The 22,695-nt window shown below is 37.0% G+C and overlaps 1 protein-coding gene across 1 annotated transcript in view; it reads right to left on the reverse strand.

Annotated features, from left to right (window-relative positions):
- LOC150092589 (1-phosphatidylinositol 4,5-bisphosphate phosphodiesterase delta-4-like) overlaps positions 1-22,695 on the reverse strand; it is a 324,472-nt gene that overhangs the window by 119,219 nt on the left and 182,558 nt on the right. Inside the window, exon 12 of the mRNA XM_090414401.1 lies at positions 13,463-13,545. Coding sequence (XP_090270527.1) covers positions 13,463-13,545 — 83 coding nt within the window. The remainder of the gene's footprint in view (positions 1-13,462; positions 13,546-22,695) is intronic.

Here is a 22,695-nt window from a genome sequence, read left to right on the forward strand (position 1 = left end):
AATGATTGGAATGCCTTGCCTGAGAGTGTGGTGTCTGCAAGGAGTTTGAATGTGTTTAAGACCCGGTATGATGAGATGTGTGTGAGATAAAAGGACCTCCTAGATGAGTCTTTGACTCCATGAGGTCTTGTTTAATAATAATAATAATAATAATAATAATAATAACTGCAAGGGACCTGGTATACTCCAGGTAGGTCTAGGGGAAGTGGCTGGTCTTTGGTAAAGAGTATAAGGGATGCCAACTTCTTATATGGTTTGTAACAGGTAGTCAGGTCATATATTTTTAGGATTTTTGTTAGCTTTTCAGATGTACCCCGGATATAAGGAATATTGATAGATTTAGCATAATCTCTGTTATGAAGGGGGGGGGGGTTGTGGTTAACTAGTTTTAACATTTTTGGGGGGTTGTAGCCATTGGAGAAGGTGTTAAGGATATGGTTAAGTTCAGTAGTTAGGGCACTGTTATCTGAACAGATTAATTTAGCCCTGTTATATAGGGTTTTTATAATCCCATATTATTGTGAGGGGGGGGGGGGGTTGCTGGTGAATGTATCTACCCAGTGGTGCACTTAGGATTTAATCTTGGGGTGGGGGGCGAGTTGAGTACATGATTTGAGAATACACACTACTCATTGCATACGACCTATAACTGAGCATCTGCAGTGATTGCCAATACTTAATACCCATGATCTCTGACCCAGCCCAGGCAAACAAAATATTGCCCAGAGCACTACTTTGTTTGCCTTGCATTCACAATGGCTATGATTTCCGAGGCAGAGGGTATTCTCACCTTATGTGACTGCTAATTCATAAGTAATATAGAAATAGAAGACACGACACAACATAAATAAAAAATAAAAATAATAATTTTAATTAGGAAAAGATTTTTGGAAAATTTTCTAGTCTTTTTTTTCCCTTTTTCTTTTGGGGGGAGCCAGGGCCCCTTGGCCTCCTCCCTGGGTGCACCAATGTATCTACCTATATGGGTTGGTTTTCTGTAAACAGAGAAAGCCAAGGATCAGGCTGGCAAGTAATCAGTGTCTAGGAAAGAGGGACTGTTGTTGTTGTTTTCCTTTTCCCAAGGTGAACTGGATTGTGCGGTGTTGATTGTTTAAGTGTATAAAGAAGATGTGGAGTGTATCCAGATCATGTGTGGCCAAATAGCAAACACATCATCCAAGTAGCATAGCCAAACAGTGGGATTTTGTGGGGCTGAGTTTAAGGCTTTTTCTTCAAGGGTCTCCATAAAGAAGTTGGCTAGGTGTGGAGAGAGTGGAGAATTCAGGGCTGTCCCCCCCCCCTCTATCTGTTTGTAGAATTTTCCTTGCAAACGAAATAGCCTGAGTTCATGGTCAACTAAAATAGGGCTGAGATATCGGGAGGAAACTTGGTTTCGATGAGATCTATGGTATCCTTGAGTGGGACATTTGTGAATAAAGAGGAGACATCAAAACTGACCATTATATCAGTGTGTTGAAGTGAGAGGTTTCCTATACTGACTTTAAATTGGCCTGAGTTTTTTATGTGTGAAGATGTATAATGTGTGAGCACTTTAGCTAATTTTTATGTGTGTAGGGGGGATCAATGCCATCCAGAATGGGATATAATGGCACGTTTTGCTTATGGATTTTTGGTAGTCTATATATTCGGGGGAGTCCAGAGTTGAAAGGTTTTAGTCTGCTAGTCATTTCCACTGGCAAAGAAGTAACCTTCTTAAGGAGTCTATGAAGTGTTCTGATTTGGGAGCTGGTGGGATCATATTCTATAGGGAGTTAGACAGACTGATCTAACAGTAAAGAGGTAAGATTACCTGTGTAGTCAGTTTAGTTGAAAACCACAATGACATTTCTCTTATCTGCTTTGGTAATTACTATTTTGCTGTATTTTTCATTTCTTGTAAAGCTTTTAATTTTTCTTTTGATAGGTTGGTTTTTGGTAAGAACACTGGCTACATCTATAATCTGATATTGTTGACTATATGGTTGGGAAGGTTGCAAATACCACATTCTACCTGTATCATTATTTCTTCAGAAGGTATTTTTTTTGGTGCTAAGACGAAGTTGTGGCCACGTCTGAGTGTGCTGAGTGCATCACGCTTCAGAGTAAGGGAAGACAGGTTTACTACTGAGTTGAGCAGTAGTTGAGGTTCAGAGGCAGAGTTCTTTTTTAGACTTTTAAATTTCTTAATGTGCCGACATCATATTTTATTAAATTCTTTCTCTGCTGAGGCACTTGAGACATTGGAGAGGATCATCCAAAGGTCATCGTTCAGCACAGTGGCAAGCTCTTTCTGTAATGCATGAATAGTCTCGTTGGTGTTCACGTAGAAAAGCGAAGCTAGGATGTCTGTAAATGTTCAGAGCCTTCAGTGATATGAAACAGTGTTTTAATTTTACACAGTTCGGGATGCAGTTGTAAATGGTCCTACTACTGCCAAACAGGCAGGACAGTTAATATCAGGATATCCGAACACAAAGATGACATCCGATTTCACCAATATAGCCACTCAGGACTTGCTGACCATGCACTAGATACCCACCACAGAATTATTATTATTATTATTATTATTACGGGTATCTCCATGGAGTCAGTAGACTCATCGCGGGAGACCCAAACTAGCAAAACAATATCTGTCATATCTCTTCTTGAATTCATTTACAGATGAAGAGCTCACAACAAAGTCAGGCAATGAATTCCACTCATTCACCACCCTCCAGGCAAAAAACCTTGTTCTGACACCTTTGTTAACCACACTCTTCTTTAATTTCCAGAGATGACCTCTTGTTCTTCCATCACTATCACACAGCTGAAACATTTCCCCTGCATCAATCCTATAAAAACCTTTTAGTAATTTGAATGTTTCTATCATATCCCCTCTTCTTCGCCTATCAACCAATCTCTGCAATCCAGAAGCTCTCAATCTATCAATGTAGGGAGCATTTTTTATATCACTCACCAACTTGGTCACTCTTCTCTGAACCCTCTCCACAGCCTCCTCATCTCCAAGGAATCCAGGTGACCAGACCTGAGCACAGTAATCCAAATGTGGAAGTATCAATGCTTTATAAAGGGGAATAATAACCTCTTTATCTCTGGATGTCAGTGTGTTCCTCAACAACCAAGTAATCCTATGTGCAATCTTGGACACCTTAGCAATGTGTCCTCTGAACTTCATCTCCTTATCTACCAATACCCCTAAGTCCCTAGCCTCATCAATCTCTTGGAGTACCTTTCCATCTATGTAGTACACAGCTGGTAATCTTTTAATCCCAAAATGCAAGACTTTACACTTTTCCACATTGAACTGACATCCATTTTCTTTTGCCCATTTTACCAGCTTATTTAAATCCTCCTGCAAACTTTCAACATCAGCTTGATTTTTTATTGCACTACACAACTTTGCATCATCAGCAAACAACTGAATATCTCCCTTTAAGCCGTTTCCTATATCATTTATATACAAATTAAACAACATTGGCCCAAGCACAGAGCCCTGAGGCACACCACTGGTCACCTGCCTCATTCTGGACTCGGCTCCTCCATACACCACCTTATGGTATCTCTCCCTGAGCCATTCTCCTATCCATATCACCAATTTAATATCCATTCCCATCTGCTCCAATTTGCGTAACAGTGTTCTATGGGGTATCCTGTCAAAAGCCTTAGCAAAATCCAGAAGTACCACTGTGTAGCCAGTTCCTTTGTCCAACTCTGATGTTATTCTATTATGGATAGTTAATAGATTGCTAAGGCAGGATCTACCTTTAACAAAACCATGTTGGCCTCTATAGAGTATCATATCCTGATCCACCCATTCTTGAATTTTGTCTTTAACCAACTTTTCCAATACTTTTACCACTACTCCTGAGATGGTGATTGGTCTGTAATTCAATACTGCAGTTTTAGAGCCACCCTTATGCAAAGGAACCACTTTGCCTAACTTCCACTCCCTAGGGACCATACCAGAGTTCAAACTTAAATTAAATATCCAGGTAAGAGGGGTTGACAATTCATTTGCACATTCACGCAACACCCGAGCTGATATTCCATCTAAGCCTACTGCAGTGTTTGCATTTAAGTTTCGCAATATATTTAATACCTCTGATTCTTTAGCTTCAATTCTCACATTAGGTATTGCTATAGGTATAGAGATATCCTCACTTGGGTGATAGACTTTTGAGAAGTGATCACTCAGTAACTCGACTATTACATCTGATTTTGTCACCTCAATACCATCAGCACCCACTAAGGTTATCCTTCCGAAGTCATTCTTCCTCTTACTTGCCACATAGCGGAAGAACTCTTTGGGATTACCCTTGATCTCTTTGGCTAAGGTCTTCTCATAATCTGATTTAGCTTTTCTTACTATGCTGGTAACCTTCCTAGCTTGAGCCTTGTACTGCTCATGGGTGTCCTGATCGCCCTTCTCCTTGTAAATTCTCCATAACATTTTCTTTTTTTGTAGTTCAAGCTTGATACTACTGCTCATCCATCTAATGCCTGCCTTGTTTGACCTCCTGACCATGGGGACACAATCTGATATTGCTTTCCTCAGATACCCGCTGATTTTATCCCAAGCACTGCTAACATCTTTCCCTTGCAATATGTTCTGCCATGGGATGGCTGCAAGCTCACTCCGAAGCTTGTTATAATTGCCTAACCTGTAGTTTCGTACATACCCCTTCTTAATAGAAAAATCCACAGATTTTGCAACCTCCCAAGTCAATACCACATGATCGCTTTCACCAACTGGAGGTAACGAGGTCACCTTACTTATGCATATAACCTCTGAACCAATAACCAGGTCCAACACTCTCACACCACGTGTCCCTTCAGTTACGTGCTGTTTCAAGTAATTATCTCGTAGCAGATGTATGAACTCCATTTCCTTTTTGCTACGTGATATTTCCTCCTTCCAATTGATATCACCATAATTAAAATCCCCCATAATAATCACTAAGCCTTCACTCATTGCACTAAGTTGCTGATGCATGAATTCAATATCTCCCCCTGTACTCCCTGGCCTATAGCAGCATCCAACTGTATATTTGGTTGCATTGGTCACTATTTCGCACCAGACTGCCTCAAATGAACTCTCATTCACATGTCTATCATCATGATATACTACTTTCTTTGGCTGCAACACATCAGCTATCATCAACAGTACTCCTCCTCCTGTTCTATCTTCTCTATCCTCCCTGAAAATACTGTACCCGTCACATTCAATTCCAGTGACCACATCTTCTGCTGACAGCCAAGTTTCACTAATGCCTACAACTTTTGGTGAGATTTTACTGACTAATGCCAAAAATTCTTCTCTCTTATTTCTAATGCTTCTAGCATTGGTATACAAAAATTGCAGATTCCCTCTAGATCTTGTACCGGCTTTAGAACTGATATATAAGTCACTAACTACCGTAGTCCTATGCCGATTTTTTCCCCCTCTCTTCTGCAATTTATTCTGCCTATAAGGATCAATAAATACACAATCAGTGCTAAAGTTTCTCTCTCTTACACTCAACCTTTTCAATATTAGTTTCCCTGCCCAATAACTTCAACCTGTTCAGAAAACAATAACTTCTTCAATCTCTTATGTCCTTCCATGTTAAGATGCAGTCCATCTCTAGCATACAACTGCCTTTTCCCTTCAAACACACTCCAAACATCAACAAACTCCAGACCTCTTTTTCTGCACATTCTTGCAATCATATCATTCATTATCATTGCTCGTCTACTTAACTCGTAATTGTCAAAACGAGGCAGCACACACACTATTCTCCCATTGACACTTTTCCTCTTCACAATATCTAATAATGTTCTTAAATCTTTTCCTACCCGATTTATACTACCTCTCAGGTCATTCGTACCCACCATAACTATCATCTTGTCTGTTTCATGCCCTCTCTTTATTGCTAAAGCCACTCTTTCTATTGTACCATCAGCCAAGCACTCCTCATGCATACCACTCTCCATACCCTTAATCATAGAATCACCATATATTTTACCACTATTAACTTCATTCAAGTTCACACTCATGGACTCATTCTCTACACTATTCAGCATGACTCTCCCAGCTTCATTACTCAACTCTCTATTACTTACCCCCCCACTCTCACTACATCTCATTTCTTCTTGGCCACTTGTGGTTTTATTATGTTGACTCCCAATCACTCCCATACTATTTATTGCTGAATCATTCACCAAAGACTCACCCATATGTAATCCTGTTCTAGTTACTTCAGGTAAAGTAATCTCTATAGTCCTAATTTCTCTGTTTAACACATTAAACTCAGCTTTAACTTCCAGTATCTCCTTACCGATCACTTCCACTTCCTCATGAAGAAGATGAAGGTCATTTTTCATTTTCATAAACTCCCGCCGAAGTTCTTCCGCTACGGTCCCGATGTCAGCTTCCATTCCTAAACGCTCCAGCCTATCCCGACACTTCTCACATACGTCGACATTTTCTTTCTTTTCATTTTGCCAGACCGACCACAGATCCTTCACATTTTTCGCTGGAAGAATATGCTGGAAGAAAGCCACTTTACTGCACCGCAGCAAATATAAGTATGAAAGATTATTCCTGGAATCAGCCTCAGCTCTAAAAACTTCCCAAACCTCAACAAATTTGGGTACACGAAACTGTCCCAAATTTGAGAAGCTTGCATCCTAAGAGCATCAGCCCAACAACCAAGACAACCCAATTTAACCCAATAGGGAGCACCTTTTGAACTCTAGAACCAACATCAGTTGCATTCTTCAGCCTCATTTGCTCAGTGTAAGCCTGTGTGCACATATCATAGTGTTCTGATACCTGAAGATGGCAATGTAACACTGCCGAAATATAGGAAGATATTGATTAAAGTTTTTTAATTAATATTCTAGTATACATTGTCATTTCCTGAAAAATTTAAAGGCAATGATAATGGTAAGATAATGTTAATGGATGAAAGCGAGTGAATGGTATCTGCAGCAGAGTGACATAGTTGATATATTCCATGAGCAGTTCGTTAGGGTGTTTCATCCTCGGTGTGAATTCAGTTCAGAAGTTTGAGTGTAGAGAATGAAATGAAATAAGATTTAATGGTGAGCGAGTAAGAATTATATGAGGAGTTAAGTAAGTTATATGTTAACACATTTGCTGCCAACTACGAGTATACTCGTAGTTCGTATATGAGCTTCACAAGCCAACTATGAGTATACTCATATGTTGATTTACCGACCTCCTATGCCAAACACGAGTTAACCCTTAGTATAATTACCTTAATTTGGACCCTTGGATTCTGAATAAAGTGGAGAGCACGTCTGGGTGCTTGGTAGAAGGGAAATAATTTCAACTAAAATATAGTATATTATATATGTGCCTCAGAAGCCAACTACAAATATACTCGTATGTCGATTACCAAACTCCTATGCCAAGCGTGAGTTAATCCGTAGTATAACATGTAATTTGTAAATAAATTTAAAACTAATAAAATCAATAAAAATAAAAACCAATCAATAAAATAAAAAGCAATTTATTCAAATTAAGAATGGTACATTTTAAAACAATTTTCAATGCACAATAGTGGTTTTTTCTGGGAAAGGACAATAATAACGTGTTTCGCGTCGTTGTTTGTTTAATGTACACACACGCATGGCTTTGTCAAGCGATTCTTTTTTTCTGTTGGTGGTAAAATTTCCAAATAATGAAAATTCCAATTCCTCCTGATATTCTCTGATGCTGTAAGCTCATCCATTCCAACAAAAATGGAGATAAATTGATCTCTAAATTTTAACGCAGTCATTGCATTTCCAGTAATCATGTTATAAAATTTATGTGCATTTTGAATGTATACCTCAAAAATGTGTATTGCCAATTTCTTTGGCCATCTAATTATCTTTCATAAGGTGAAATAGTAAGAAAGCATTTGATCAGAAAGATCGGTGCCTGATATACCCAAATTATGATCCCTAACAATATTTGGTTTTAATTGAAATTTACCATTCCAATTTTGTGCTTTAACCATTTCAAATTTGTGCATATTTGAAATGGAAAGAACTTCCCTTTTATCCTTCCATTTTCTGTCTACAACAGGACCTCTTCTTTGCCAGACAAATTCCCTTTTCTTTAGTTTCTTTTGAATAACATCTGGTGGATTGTTTTTCCTATTATTTCTCAGCATTCCACACACGTACGTTTTTCTGTCAGTAAGCAATTCCATCAGAGCTACAGAATTATAAAAATTGTCCATATGCAATACATAATCCCTGTCTAAATATTCTTCCATCAAGTGGAATACAATATCATATGTGAAACCCATTTTTGCTAAAGAGGATTCAGATTTTCCTGTATAAATTTTTTTTTATCACCAATCCATTCGATTCGCATAGTCATAGAATTTCATGCCATATTTATGTTTTTTGTTTTTTATGTATTGCCTAAATGCCAGTCTACCACGCCACAACACTACTGACTCATCAATACATAAGTTTCTGTCTGGTGTGTAGCTAATTCACATTACACTATTAAAATGATCTAGGTTACACTAGGATACAAGATTACTCGTAGTTGGTGTATGAAACAAAATTCTGTCTGATAAGCCGGCTACGAGATTACTCATAGTGACCTTGAAGATGCGAAAGCGCTTGGCATGCTGGAACAAACTATGCCTGAGGAGCGTGGCAGCAAATGTATTAATAAAACAATGAGACTCGATGACACATCATCATATGTTTCAAGGAGATAGTATCAGCCTTGGTCTATGTGTTTAGCAAGAGTCTTGCACAAGTAACAATATATATCTCTTATATCTCTTCCATAATCTTCCAACATAATCATCTAGTGTTGAATACACCAGTTCTTGTCCGATCACTGAAGTGAAGCAACGTTGAGCTCGGTTAGTACTTGGGAGGGTGAACACCTGGGAATACCATAAAATTTACCGTTGCCATAAAATTTTTGTATCACTTTGGTTGGCCGAGTGGATAGCATATCTGCTCTCCAGCCAAAAGGCTGCGGGTTTGAATCCCACCATGGGAATGGATGTTCGTGCTTGTCTGTGGAAATAAAAGTGGCGGTCGGGGGTAGATGGTGTTGGTGTAGTTGCGGTCAGTTGGTGATTGAATTGTGGAGACGGAGTTGTAGAGCAGGTGCCCTCCCTTGATGAGTCCTTTGACTTCCTGGAGGTGTCAAATACTACTACTAATAATAATATTTTAAGCGCCTCCATAGCATAATTTGAAGAACGATGGTATGTTGCACCTTTCAATTGGAAAAGGAATAAGTTCGAGTCTTGTCATGATGGGAGAAATCTTTATATGGACTTTTTCAATCGAAGGTGAGTTAGCCGATCTCTGGGTGCTTAAGGGTCAAAGCTGTATAACTGAGAGGAGACCTCCACATAGCCTTTAAAGGAATGCGGAGAACCAACCAGGGCTTCTGACCTAATGTCCAATCCTCACCTTCTCGTGGTGCACCCTGTTGGGTATCTACTTTGATACTAAACGAACGAGGATGGGCTGGCAATTTGGGATTTAGCCGACCAAATTGTATTCTTATTGGTTAAACCAAAATAAAAAATGATGGTACAACATGACAAAATTTCATGCCGGCTGGGGCGTCGCCCGGTTAAACAAGGCCCCCGTTGTTTTCGCCAGGGAACCAGGGCGAACAGCGAAAAGTCAGCTACTGGAACAAATCTGAAAACAAGCCCCAACTCAACATCACCAGAGTTAAAGATCGGTACTATCAAACGTAAGAAGCCTGAATGGCAAAGAAATGGAGCTAGCTGAGGAATTAGATAAGTACCAGATCGATATAATAGGGGTGACTGAAACAAAAAAGACCAAAACTGGTGAGATCTTTCTGAGCAATAAATACAAAATGTTATATTCAGGCAATGACAATCAAAGAAAAGAAGGAGTAGCCATAGTATTCAACACAAAATACAAGGCTAATCTTCTTGAATGGCAGTCAGTCTCAAGTAGAGTAATGTGGGCAAATATGAGAATGGGGAACTGGACAATGAGACTTATTTGTGCCTATGGTCCCACAGAAGGTTCTACTAAGGTAGAAGTGGAGGAATTTTTTGAGGCTTTAGAAAAAGCAACTGACACAATGAAAAATGAAAAGTTGGTCCTTGTTGGGGATCTAAATAGCAGAGTAGGAAATGATTGTGAGACATACAAAAATATTTTGGGAAAATTTGGAGAAAAGAGCAAACCTAATAATAATAGCAAATATCTGTTGGATTTCTGCTCAGGACATGGACTGGTTATTACTAACAACATGTTCCAACATAAAAATGTGCACAAATTCACATGGAGAGAAGAGGCTAGAAATAAGAAAAGTCTCATTGACTATGTTATTGTTGATAGTGATGTTTTCTCCCTGGTGCTGGACACCAGAGTGTACAGAGGATTTGAAATTGGAAGTGATCACTATTTACTCTTGAGCAGGATAAAATTGAATTTCATATTGAAAAGAATAACATGTAAGAAAGTTTTAAAGCGAATAAAAGTTGAGCAGCTCTCAGATGTGAACTGCAGACTAAAATACACAAAGATTATTGAAGAAAAAATGAAAGAGTTTGAGAACAGGAATCAAACCTTGGAGATTCAGTGGCAAACTCTGAAGAAAACATTGATTGATTCTGCCAGAGAGGCATGTGGTGAGGTTGTCTGTAAGGATAAAATAATCAGAACTCCCTGGTGGACACAGGAAGTTAAAGAGGCAGTGAAGGAAAAGAAGAAAGCATACCAAAAGTTCCTGTCAAATAAGTCAGTTTGTGCTCTTAGAGAATATAGAGACAAATGAAAGAATGCTAAACACTGTGTAAAACTAGCTAAACAAAAGTCATGGGAGGATTTTGGCAAGAATATAGAAAATAAATATCAAGAAGGTGGCAAAATATTCTGGAGGTTGTTGAAGAAGCTTAAGAATGGAGGAAAGAGTGCTGTAAAAGGAATTAGAGATGATAAAGGTGACATGAAAACAGGAGAAAAAGATATCCTTGAAGTATGGAGTAATTACTTTGAAAAACTGCTAAATGAAACAAGCAGTGATGACAGCACAGTGATAAAAAACACTGACCAGGCATGCAGTCAGGAATACATATCCATACTTGAAGTAGAAAAAGCCATCAAAGGCTTGAAATGTGGAAAGGCAGCAGGAGTAGATGATATTCGACCAGAAATGCTGAAGTATGGTGGTATAAGAGTCTTACAGTGGCTGCACTGCAAAGTTCAGAAAGCCTGGACAGAGGGACGAATTCCCGATGATTGGAGTAGAGCTCTCATAGTACCCATATATAAAAAGGGAAATAAAACTGAATGTGAGAATTACAGAGGTATTTCCCTACTGAGTGTTCCTGGCAAGATCTATGCAAGTATACTTGAGAAACGGTTGAGAAGAATTGTGGAAGAAAAGCTTGGTGAAGAACAAGCTGGATTCAGGCCAAATAGAGGCTGTCAGGATCAGATCTTCACTTTACGACAAATAGTCGAGAAAGCATGGGAATATAACAAAGATCTGTATTTAAGTTTTGTCGATTTGGAAAAGGCATATGACAAGGTGCCAAGAGAGAAGCTATTCGATACGCTGCAGTTATATGGTGTCAATGGGGCATTATATCAAGCAATACTTAGTCTTTATTTGAGATGTAAGTCAGCAGTTAGAATTGAGGAACTACAGGAAGATGGTTTAATGTTAAATCTGGTGTGAGACAAGGATGTACATTATCCCCTCTGTTATTCATTATCTATATGGATCACATTATGAAGGAAAGTGGTATTAAACCTGATATCAAAATTGGAGATGTTAATGTCAGCTCTTTGCTTTATGCGGATGATGTTATACTTCTAAATAAATCCACTACAAGTCTGCAAGATTCTCTGACTAAATTGAATAGCTGTTGTAATAGATATGGTATGAAGGTCAGCAATAAAAAGACAAAGACAATGAAAATAGGCAGAATCATTGAAAATGTCAACTGTGTTGTGAATGGAGAACCTGTGGAACAAATAAAACATTTCAGCTACTTAGGCACGATTTTTACTGAAGATGGTAAATTAAATATAGAAATAGACAACAGAATCAGCAAAGCTGGTATGGTGGGAAGTCATTTGAATAAATTCATATGGAATAAGAAAGAAATTAGTCGGAACACTAAATTAGCTGTATACAAGACAGTGTTCAAACCAGTTTTAACTTATGGATCTGAGAGCTGGGTCATAAGTAAAACACTTGACCAAAGACTAGAGACCGCAGGTATGAGAGTCCTGAGAAAGATTAGAGGCGTGAACAGATGGCATCAATGGCAATATCATATTAAAAATGAGGATATTAGGAAAAAACTTGACATTGTCAGCATCCAGGAATGTGTTAGCAGAGCTAATCTCAGGTGGTATGGTCACTTAAATAGAATGGGAGAGGAAAGATTAGCAAAACAAATGTTCTCTGCCAGGTTGGCAGGAAAACGACCCAATGGAAGACCAAGATATAGGTGGATTGATACGGTACAAAGTGCCTTAGACGATAGAAATATAAGATCTGATAATGTTGAAGTCTTGACAAGTAACAGACTGATTTGGAGGAAAATTGTAGATAGGAAATTAGAAATGATGTAATATTTTCATGTAGTACTGTCATATCCTGTACACCCCTTGAGGGTACATGGCAGGAATTTGTTGATGATGATGATGATGGATTTAAAGTTAGGTATCTTGAGAAAATATTGTTCAGGAAGAGTTCAGAAGTGCATAGTCAAGGAAATTAATAGTATTTATGAGAGGATGCCAACCTAGAGGTGAGTAAGCAGGCTAGTGATTACATGACGCTGAATGTAGCTCCTTTCTTAACTATAGTGGGAAAATTAACACATGGCGTAAGGGATGGTGTAGGATGAAGAGGGTATTGCAGTTTATGTATATTAATGCCAGAAGCATTTGAGGGAGAGGTGATATTGGCATTGATTAGCTCAATTTGTCCAAAAGTAACAGCCTTGAATGACACTTGGTTGATGGAGGATGATATAATCATAGAGATAGAATGCAATACAGTCTTTCAGAGAGTGAAGAATTGGAGGTGGGGTTTTTGCTAAAGATGACAGGCAGAAGAATTAGAGCCAAAGGGAGTATTACTCAAAGAAATTGCTGATATGCTTCCAGAATATTAACAACCTTACATTACCTGATATCAATAAAAAAAAATATATGCAAGAGAGGGAGGACCTAATAAGAGAACTATTTAAGTTAAGAAATTCTATACAAACTTTTTTTAATTATGGAAATCTGATGATCAACTCCAATAATCATGAATAGTTTTTTAAACAGTTCTGAATATTATCAGAGAAAATTTTAAAATAATAATAATAATGAAAAGAATTAAAACCTGCAGTAAGTAAAGGCAAAATTTCAGTTTTCCACATCCATACTTAATTATTGCTTTGAATAAGCCAAAGTCTGATAACAGATCACTTACCTTAATCAGAATTTTACACATCAAAGATTCTGGTGATGGTAACAGTGTTTCTTCTTGCCTGACTGGAGATGTATATAAATGATCTAGAAAATAAAATAGAAAATGTACTACAGAAGTTATTACTATGCTACATAGAAAACAAATTAGTTCATTTTCATTAAAATATAACCTCATTCTTCTCAAAAACAGGTGAACGTCATCAACAGTTAAGTGTTTCAATATGTGACAGTCCACCAATTAATTAGCAATAACCAATATAGATTCTACCGCTCCATAGCAAATCTCCTAGCCAACCTTATCTAGCTCCACACACAAATCTTGGCAAAGCATGGAGAAACTCAGGTGGTTACCCATGACATCTCCAGAGCATGATCAAGTGTAGCACTGAGGTTCGTTCACCAAGTTACCATCTTATGTTTTGCATTTTGCCCTTTGCTAATGGGCTACTGATTTCCTCTCTGGTCATTTATTGCAAGTGAAGGTATTTGGTTTCTTTTCCTTTTCCTTTTTTTTTTAAAATTGATCAATGGCAGACTCCATGCTGTTCTTCCTCCTATGATGATTTGCCCAAAATGCAATTATTTTAAGAAACCTTGTAGTACTCAAATGATTTAAAGCTTCAAAATTTGCAATAACCAATGCCTTAAATATTTTGCTCTTTGCCCTTCACCAATAGGGTAGGGATAGTCCAGTGAACTAAACTCATTTCTTGTAAAAAATCTTATTTTATTGTTATTCCCAATCTACACCGAATCATATGACTCTGTAGGCAGTCCATCTTAAATGATACATCTATCAAATCACCCCTTAAATGTATCCAGTGTTTGCACTCTTGCCACCCTCTCATGCAATGAATTTTATGCTTCTACAACTCTTGATGCAAGATACTTATTTCTCAAGCTTTCACTTACTTACTTATTTTTGAAGTTTCAGGATCATCCTTATCCTTTTCCCTTCCCTCATTCTACCATATGAAAAAACATCACCCATCAATCCAATAAACACCTTTCAACAGCTTAAATGATTTAATGATATCTCTCCCAGCCCATCATCTTCTATCAACCAAACTGTAATATACATGCATATGAGTCTATCCTAATAAATAACACTGTATGGTACTGATATTATTTTTATTATACACCTCTGCATCCTTTCCAAGGTTATCTCATCTTCAAATCCTGGTGAGCACATCCAAGCACAGTAATCCACATGTGGTCTGATCAGAGTTGAACACCGTCCTTTTATCGCTATTGCCCTATACCTCAATCATGCAGCAATTCTCTGGAATGTCTTTCTAACCATTGCAATATTATTATTATTATTATTATTTAGGCCTCCATGGAGTCATGAGACTCATCGTGGGAGGTCTTTCCTAGGAAACACAAAGTCTATCATACCACTCCTTGAACACAGGGATGGCCCCTTGTCATTGCTCCTTTCCGCTGCTCCACCAAGTGAAAGAACTCCCGACCCTGTAACTGCCTCTCAACAGTTTAAAAAAGTTGCGATCATATTGCCTCTCCTTCTTCTATCCACCAAACTCTGTAGTTCACATTCCCTCAGCCGATCCTCATAATTAACATTGTACAGTCCTAAAATCTTTCTTATTCACCTCTGCACCCTTTCCACAGTTAATTTGGAAAGGGTCCTCTTAAAATCCTGGGGACCAAATTTGAGAACAATAGTCTAAGTATAGTGATAAGGGTCTTATACAATGGAATGATAACTCTTCTATCTCTGCAGGTCGGTGTCCTTCTCAGTATTGCAGCAATCCTCTGGGTTACCTTCACCACTTTGCAATATTCCCCCTGAATTTCAGTTTTCTATTGATCATCATCCCCTAGATCACTTGTCTCCTCTACTTCCCCCAGTACAGCTCCTCCAATTGAGTTGCTGTATTAAACCAATACCACCATTCATTTGCCCATCTATCTAGTTTATTCAAATCCTCTTGCAGGGCTGCCCCATCTGTACTATTACTAATACCCATTCCCAGCTTCACATCATCTGCAAACAACTGAATATCCTTTTGCAATCCATTGGCAATGTCATTTATATAAAGGTTAAACAATACAGGTCCCAGTACTGAGCCCTGTGGAACCCACTTGTAACCTTCTGCTTCCTTGATATTGCCCCACCACACACAACTCTCTGATACCAATCATACAGCCAATCCTGAATCCAGTTGACCAACACAACACAACATCTAAACCCATCTGCTGTAACTTAAATATCAGCTTATCATGTAGCACCCTGTCAAATGCCTTTGCAAAATAAAAAAAAATAAAAAAAATGTCAGTGTATGCCTTTCCCATATCAACTGCTTTTGTCGCTTTATTAAAAGCAATCATATTAACTTAAGCAAGAGAACCCCTTAACAAATCCATGTTGATTCTCATAGATAACATTACCCTCATCTGCCCAACGCTATTTAATCCCTCACTAATTTCTCCAAGACCTTAACAACTATTGATAACACCCAAACTGGGCCTATAATTAGACACTTCCAGTCTGCTATTGTCCTTATGCAATGGCACTATCTTACCTTCATTCCATTCCTTGGGTACCTTTTCCATAGCCACACTTTCATTGAAAAGCCAGGTCAAAGGCGTTGTCAATTCTTTAGCACATTCTCTCAAAACCTGTGTTTTGTGTCCTCTGAAAATATGTCCTCTGAACTTCTAATTTCTATTTACAATCATCCAAAGATCTCTTGCTTCCTCTTCCATCATATGAAGCATCGCCAATCCCCTGGCCTCATAGCCTGAGCTGCTTTGGCCAAAATACAAAACAAAAAATCTTAGGATGATCCCAAATTTCATAACCTTGCATTCAAGTGTATTATACCGTGTCCCTATTCATTTACTCACTGTTCCATTTGATTCAAATCCTTGTGAAGAACCAAAACATCAGTATTACTGCTTTCTCCAATACCATTTTCCTCAAGGATTACAATCAGAAACACATCAGTAAATTCCATTCCTTCCTTACCCCCACACATATACACCACTGTCATGTTCTAAGTCTTGGGACATTTTATGTGTGAGGCAGATATATTAAAATAATAATAACCCTCTCAAGCTTTCATTTGCAAACCACTGAATACCATTCTGTAGTCTAGTGACAAAATCATTGATATACAGATAAAAAAGTGATGGTGTCAGTACTGAATCCTGTGGAACTTTACTTGGAGAAAAGTGGAAGAATAGTGTTTTACATGTTAAAAAGTACGAGTAACTTTCCTGCTGCGTGATGATGTTGCTCAAAATACAATCAACACACACACTGATATCTGTCAGAAAGTAAGTTGACAATTTAATCCACTAACCTAATATCCAAACCTATACGCTACGAGTTAACAACCAACTTGTTATGTGACATTCTGTCAAATTACTTTGATGATATTGTATAACAGTATATGCTTCACTCTCATTCACTGCTTTTGTTACTTATAAAAGGCAACCAGATTACTAAAACAAAGAGCATCCTTTAAACAAATCTATGCTGGCCTGCATAAATAACACTGCTCTCTCATCTTAACAGTTTTCCAAAATCTTAACAACCACAGAAGAAATACAAACTGGTCTATAGTTTGATACTTCTATTCTGCTGCCAATCTCATGCAATGTCACTATTCTTACCCTTCTTCCACTGCCCCATTGCAAGACTTTAAACAAGTTAAACTCATGGTCATTTCCAGTTCCTTAGCACATTCCTTTAAAACATATGGTGAAATTCCATTTGGTACCCTTGCCACATGGATATCTAGGGGTAAATATTTTGGAAATCCCCCATCCCCCACTCTCACTCATTACTAATCCTTTATCCCTCTTTATCTTGTAGGAATAAAGCCTCCTTTACAGAATGGAACACTAAAAAAGCAATCATTAAATTGCTGAAGCATGTCATCTGTATTGGGTCACTCAACTACTCTCTCCATCCTGCAAGGTAATCCATCTACAATCACATAGAGTAAAAAACTCTTGGGTTTGTTTTGGATTGCAGTCCTAGTGTCCCCTCATATTCAAATATTTCTCTCCTTAGTATTCTAGTTGCCTTAATAGTTTGAGCCTTATATTTCTAGTGCAACTGTTCTACACCTCTTTCTCTATATGCCTTCCATAACCTCTTTTTCATCTGCATTTTCTGTTTAATTTCTTTGGTCATTCATTTGACTGCATATCACTTTATTTTCTTCACTCAAGATATACAATCTGCCACTGCTGTCAACAATTTTTTCATAAGTATCTCCCATGTACTAATAACCACTCTTCCTCCAAATTCTTTCATCCATTGTACTGTTCCAAGTTGATTTCTAAGTCTATTATAGCTGACTGCTTTATAATTCCACATAAATTACTTCTGCGTTGATAATTCTGTACTTCATTCTCCTTGCACTGACCACACTACTCTCTTAATCTTGTCATTCATCTTCCTCAATTTAGTCTTCATGCCTTCCATTTTCTTTCTCAGCAATTTATTTCTCTCATCACACATCCTACTTTCACCTGAAGTTCACTTGCACAATCATATCCAAACATCTTCCTCTATAACACTTTCCAAGGTCAAATCCATAATCTAACACTAATCTATCTTGAAGTTGCCACTCACCTATTTCCAATGCACCACCTCCATTGGTGCTTAAAGAATGTGATAATAACATTCAAGCCTTCCACATACTTTTGTTAACATTCAGATCTCAGATTAGATTATTTTTCTTAGGCTGACATACACTGAGCATTTCCTGGAGCAAACACATCGCATCCATACTCTTCTCAACTCCCAATAAACATGATGACTTCTTCCATTTAATACACTATATCTCGCCTGCACCACTCCTAGCACAATATGCATCTGGAATTCAGTTTTCATATTTGGGATGGAGATGGTGCATCAAAAATCATCCTAAAATTCTTGATGTTCTTTACAACAGAGCAAGCTGCTTAAAATTTTTAGAGCTATTTCAGTGAACAAGCAACCATCATTCTTCCAGGGTTCTAGAGAAAAGTGGAAGAATAGTGTTTTTACATGTTTAAAACCATGAGTAGCTGCTACTCAACATCCATATGTGGTTCAGCTATGTAAACTCATCAAACCAATTTCTCATGCTTAGTTTTCATGCCATCTGCCTTTATTCTTTGGAACAGCCTTCCTCATTGTTTTTCTCAAAACAGAATGAGGCAGGCTGTTCCTCATACTGTTTTAAGACTATAAAATATTGAGGAAGGTAACCAGGAAACAAGTGACAAGAAGATCACATATTTTAGAAGATTTTAAACTTGAAAGAAAACATACGAAGAATGGATTCCTTGACTTGCACAAGAGTCACTGCTAAAAACACTGGAATGATGGTGGAAAATACTGATATGTGTCAAAAGATTCTAATATATAGGTATGATTTTCTGGCAACAGATGATCAGATACCACCTTCAGTCCAGACAAAATTATGAGAGTGCACTTGAAATTCCAGTGAACACCTAAACTAGTTCATCAATGGGCAGTCATAAATGGTATTGCTTGGGTGCACACTCATTTAATTATTTACACCTGCACATGATGGGGATCCCTTGATTTTGACTGATTCTTAGCCTATTTTGATTACATTTAACCCTGGCTAGAGCTTCTAAGCAAGGGCCATTTTACAGTGGTGGCATGGTGGTGTCAAGCATAAGCACAAATCTACATCTACTTGCAATGTATCATTTATACTAATGCATTTCATTTAATCCCTTAATTCTCATTTAATTTATATTTAATATTTCTAGCAGGTCCATAGCGAGGGATATTATCAGTGGGCCAGGTGTGTACTGAAAAATTATTATTATTATGCGATTTCTGTTGATCTAGCAAAAATGTCTAATCCAGCAAGACTTTGGAACCAAGGCTGCTGAGAAATTGGTCATGTACCTGTAATATTTGAAGATTAGTAGTGGCTATCATCTCAGAGCATTGAGCATGAGCAATAAATTAAACACCATTATTCAACAGGACAACCAAAGGATAATGAGGTGTCTCCTTTGATTAGGCAGTTTCATGATGATGGGCATCATGAAACTGCCTTTTAGTAGTGGACAACAAAAATGGATTATATGTCAACTGGAAATAAAGTTTAGAAAGATTTAAAGAGGGATATGGAGGAATAGATAGATAGACAGATAGATAAATGGAGAGAGAGAGAGCGAGGATGAAAAAAAAAGGAGATACATGATAAGAGGTTAGGATGGAAAATGGGAGCTGAACACAGAACTACATCGTTTCACTATGTAACATCATCAGATCTTGTGATAAACAGAAGAATGGGTAGTCCATGTGTTTCTTGTACTCTTGATAACTGGAGGAGAGAGAGAGAATAAATAAAAAGAAAAATGAATAGGTATTAGGAATGAAGCAGGGAGGTGAGAGACTTGAATATTTAGATTTTAGGCTTCTGTGTGATCCAAACATTATTTCAAAAACTTAAAAAGAAGTGAATTAAAATCTGTTGAAATGAACATATCCCTGGTATAACACTAGCATCATCAGAGATAAGACAATAACTGCAGAAACTGTAAAAACCATCAAGGAACAAATGAATCAAGTCAAGTACATAATCAAGCTGCAAATGTAAAATTACTCTTTAAAAAAAAATAATTATAATAAATACACAGAACAATTTTTTTTATTAGCAAATCAACATTTTAAGGTGGTAACTTTATTGCAATATCTGATGTTGGATTCTGATTATGTAGAGATTAGAGTAATTATTATTTCGTTCAGAATCCAACATGATCTTCCATCATAATGGCTACATTTGTAAATATTATTTAATGTATATAACTTATTTTAAATTTAATATTTGTCTAATATCTAATTATTTAATCAAAGATATATGTATTAATAGTGATAAGACAGTATTAAATATTATTAAGCTATTTTATTCATTACTATGTTAATATTATAAGAACTTGTATTTGATAATTTAACTGCGCATTAATTGAAATCTAAATATTCTTATTTTGTTCCTGGTTGTAGAAGTTTTGCGTTATGCAATACCTCGATTTTATTATTTTGTTTGGTTGTCATGGAAACGTATGTAAGTGAACGAGCACGTTTTTGGAACAGAACGTGGGGAGAAAGCTGAAAGTTTACTAAAAAGGAATTAGTTAAAGAGATCACGAGAAGAATTTAGGCGGGAAAAACGGATATAAAAAGCGATGAATGCTGAAATTATTATTAGGAGCATTAGAGATTTATTAGAGAGAGATTGGCATTAGGTTGGAATCGGGCATTCAGCATTCGGAAATCATAGTGCGATAATAGTGAGTCGGTGAGTTACTCAAGCAGCTAATTTAAGTCTACTAGTCGAGAAGCAGTTAGCTAATAAGTTGTAGAATAACAATTATAGCTATGGAAAACAGCTGAGAGACTACTAAATAGACTAGCAATACTTGAGTTGAGATTTGATTTCAGGGCCGACCTTTCAAGGACACATAGAATCTTGAAGCAAAGCACGAAATTACAGGAGAATAGTAGTGGCTGTAAAATTGAAATTTACCGTTAGTTGTGTTAGAATTATAGTGCCTAAAGAATTAATCGAATGCCGGAGGAATGAATAACTGTGCATATAATACCTAAAGTTAAAAATTATTGTGTTGCCTTATTTCATGAGAGATCAAAATTACTTTATGCAACAACGTTTGTTTATGTGTATTGTGACCGATGATTAATTCAGTTATTGCTAGAAGATTTATCTTAACGAGTGCCGTTTACTGTTTAAAGCGTTTACAGTTATAAAAAGTGTATTATGTGTATAAGTAGATGAAGATAGAAGATTATCGGTAAGATTATTCCAACCATTATAATTCTATACAGAGAAGTGAGTGTGTTTCATTCTAGAATTTCCTTATGTTAACAGTAACCAACGCGAAGATTAACTGAAGTGAAAATTTAAAAGTGTTTGCTTGTAAAGTAGTGTTACTGCAATTTTATTGTATTTTGGAACTTAAGAAACTGTGAAAAGACTGTATTACAGATAACAGAATTACCATTGTCTGAGTTTGCATGACTTTATTATCAGAAAGGCTGAAGTGTTTATAATAACTTATTTAGTATTTTGATCTTAAGTGTATAATTTGTGAATTTAAAATTAAATGTTTGTTTTTGTTTATCTAAAATTGTATTTTGCCTGAATCTCTTTTACTGCACCATTCATAAACTATTCGAACCAAAGCAGGAGAGATAAGTAAGTTAAATATACTCGGCCAGTATATATAATAACATCATATAAAGGAGAGATAGTTGTGAGTTGGTTTATCTTCAATTCTTGAACTAATTCAGATATAAAGTGGCACAGTCTTTAAATATAAATTTTCTTTATATTTGAATTAGAAATCAACTTACTACTTATCAATTAGTTAAGAACATCGTAATAGTAATCATGTCGGATCCAAAGTAAGGATTGACAAGAAGTAGGATCCAACACTGATATTAATGGACTATAGGTTTTCATTAATGCTAAGAATTCCATGGTGAATTTGTATTCACAAGCCTATCATGTTAATTGTTTCTAGTTTAGGTATATGCTTAGTTTCAGTTACATGACAAACAAATTATGTCATGTGTTTAGGTTTGGGTGAAGATGGAAATCTTTTTATTTTTTTACATTTGTGGTAATCAAGGGAGACTGGTATGCCACACTCCCTGATGTGTCTCCAGTAGTTGGGAAAAAGAATACCATGAGTCAAGCCAATCTGTGTGTGGCAACAACTTTATAAATGGTGTTGCTATAGTGGGCATAGGTTTCTATCAGGAATAGACTCAGCATTACTTGTTGAGTGTATACTTATTGTTTTAAAAAATAAATATCTTAGTGTAACAAATATATCTTAGCATGTAATTATTTTTTTAGCATATACTTGTTTTTCCTTTCACATCCTCAACACTTTCTGCAACATTGGATGCTCCATCAAATACACATTAAGACTGCAAAGCAAGAAGAGGGGCTCAAATCACAACTGGAAACCAACCAGGAAAGGTTGGGGTTCTTAGATCTATGATAGGCTGCAAAGGCCTGATCTACCTCAGAATGAACTTAGAGTTCAGGCACATTCAAAAGGTACCATTCTGCACTTGAGGGAAACTATTCACTTGTCTCTGTATCTGACACTATATTGAGAGGAAAAAACAACAGAGAATTCTTATGTGATGTTCAAGAGGATTTGTATAGGCTGGTACTCTGGGCAGATGATGGGATG

The sequence above is a fragment of the Typopeltis vanoorti genome, chromosome 25 (assembly GCF_054136105.1).
Source record: "Typopeltis vanoorti isolate ZY-2024b chromosome 25, IOZ_Tvanoo_1.0, whole genome shotgun sequence".
Lineage (NCBI taxonomy): Eukaryota > Metazoa > Arthropoda > Arachnida > Uropygi > Thelyphonidae > Typopeltis > Typopeltis vanoorti.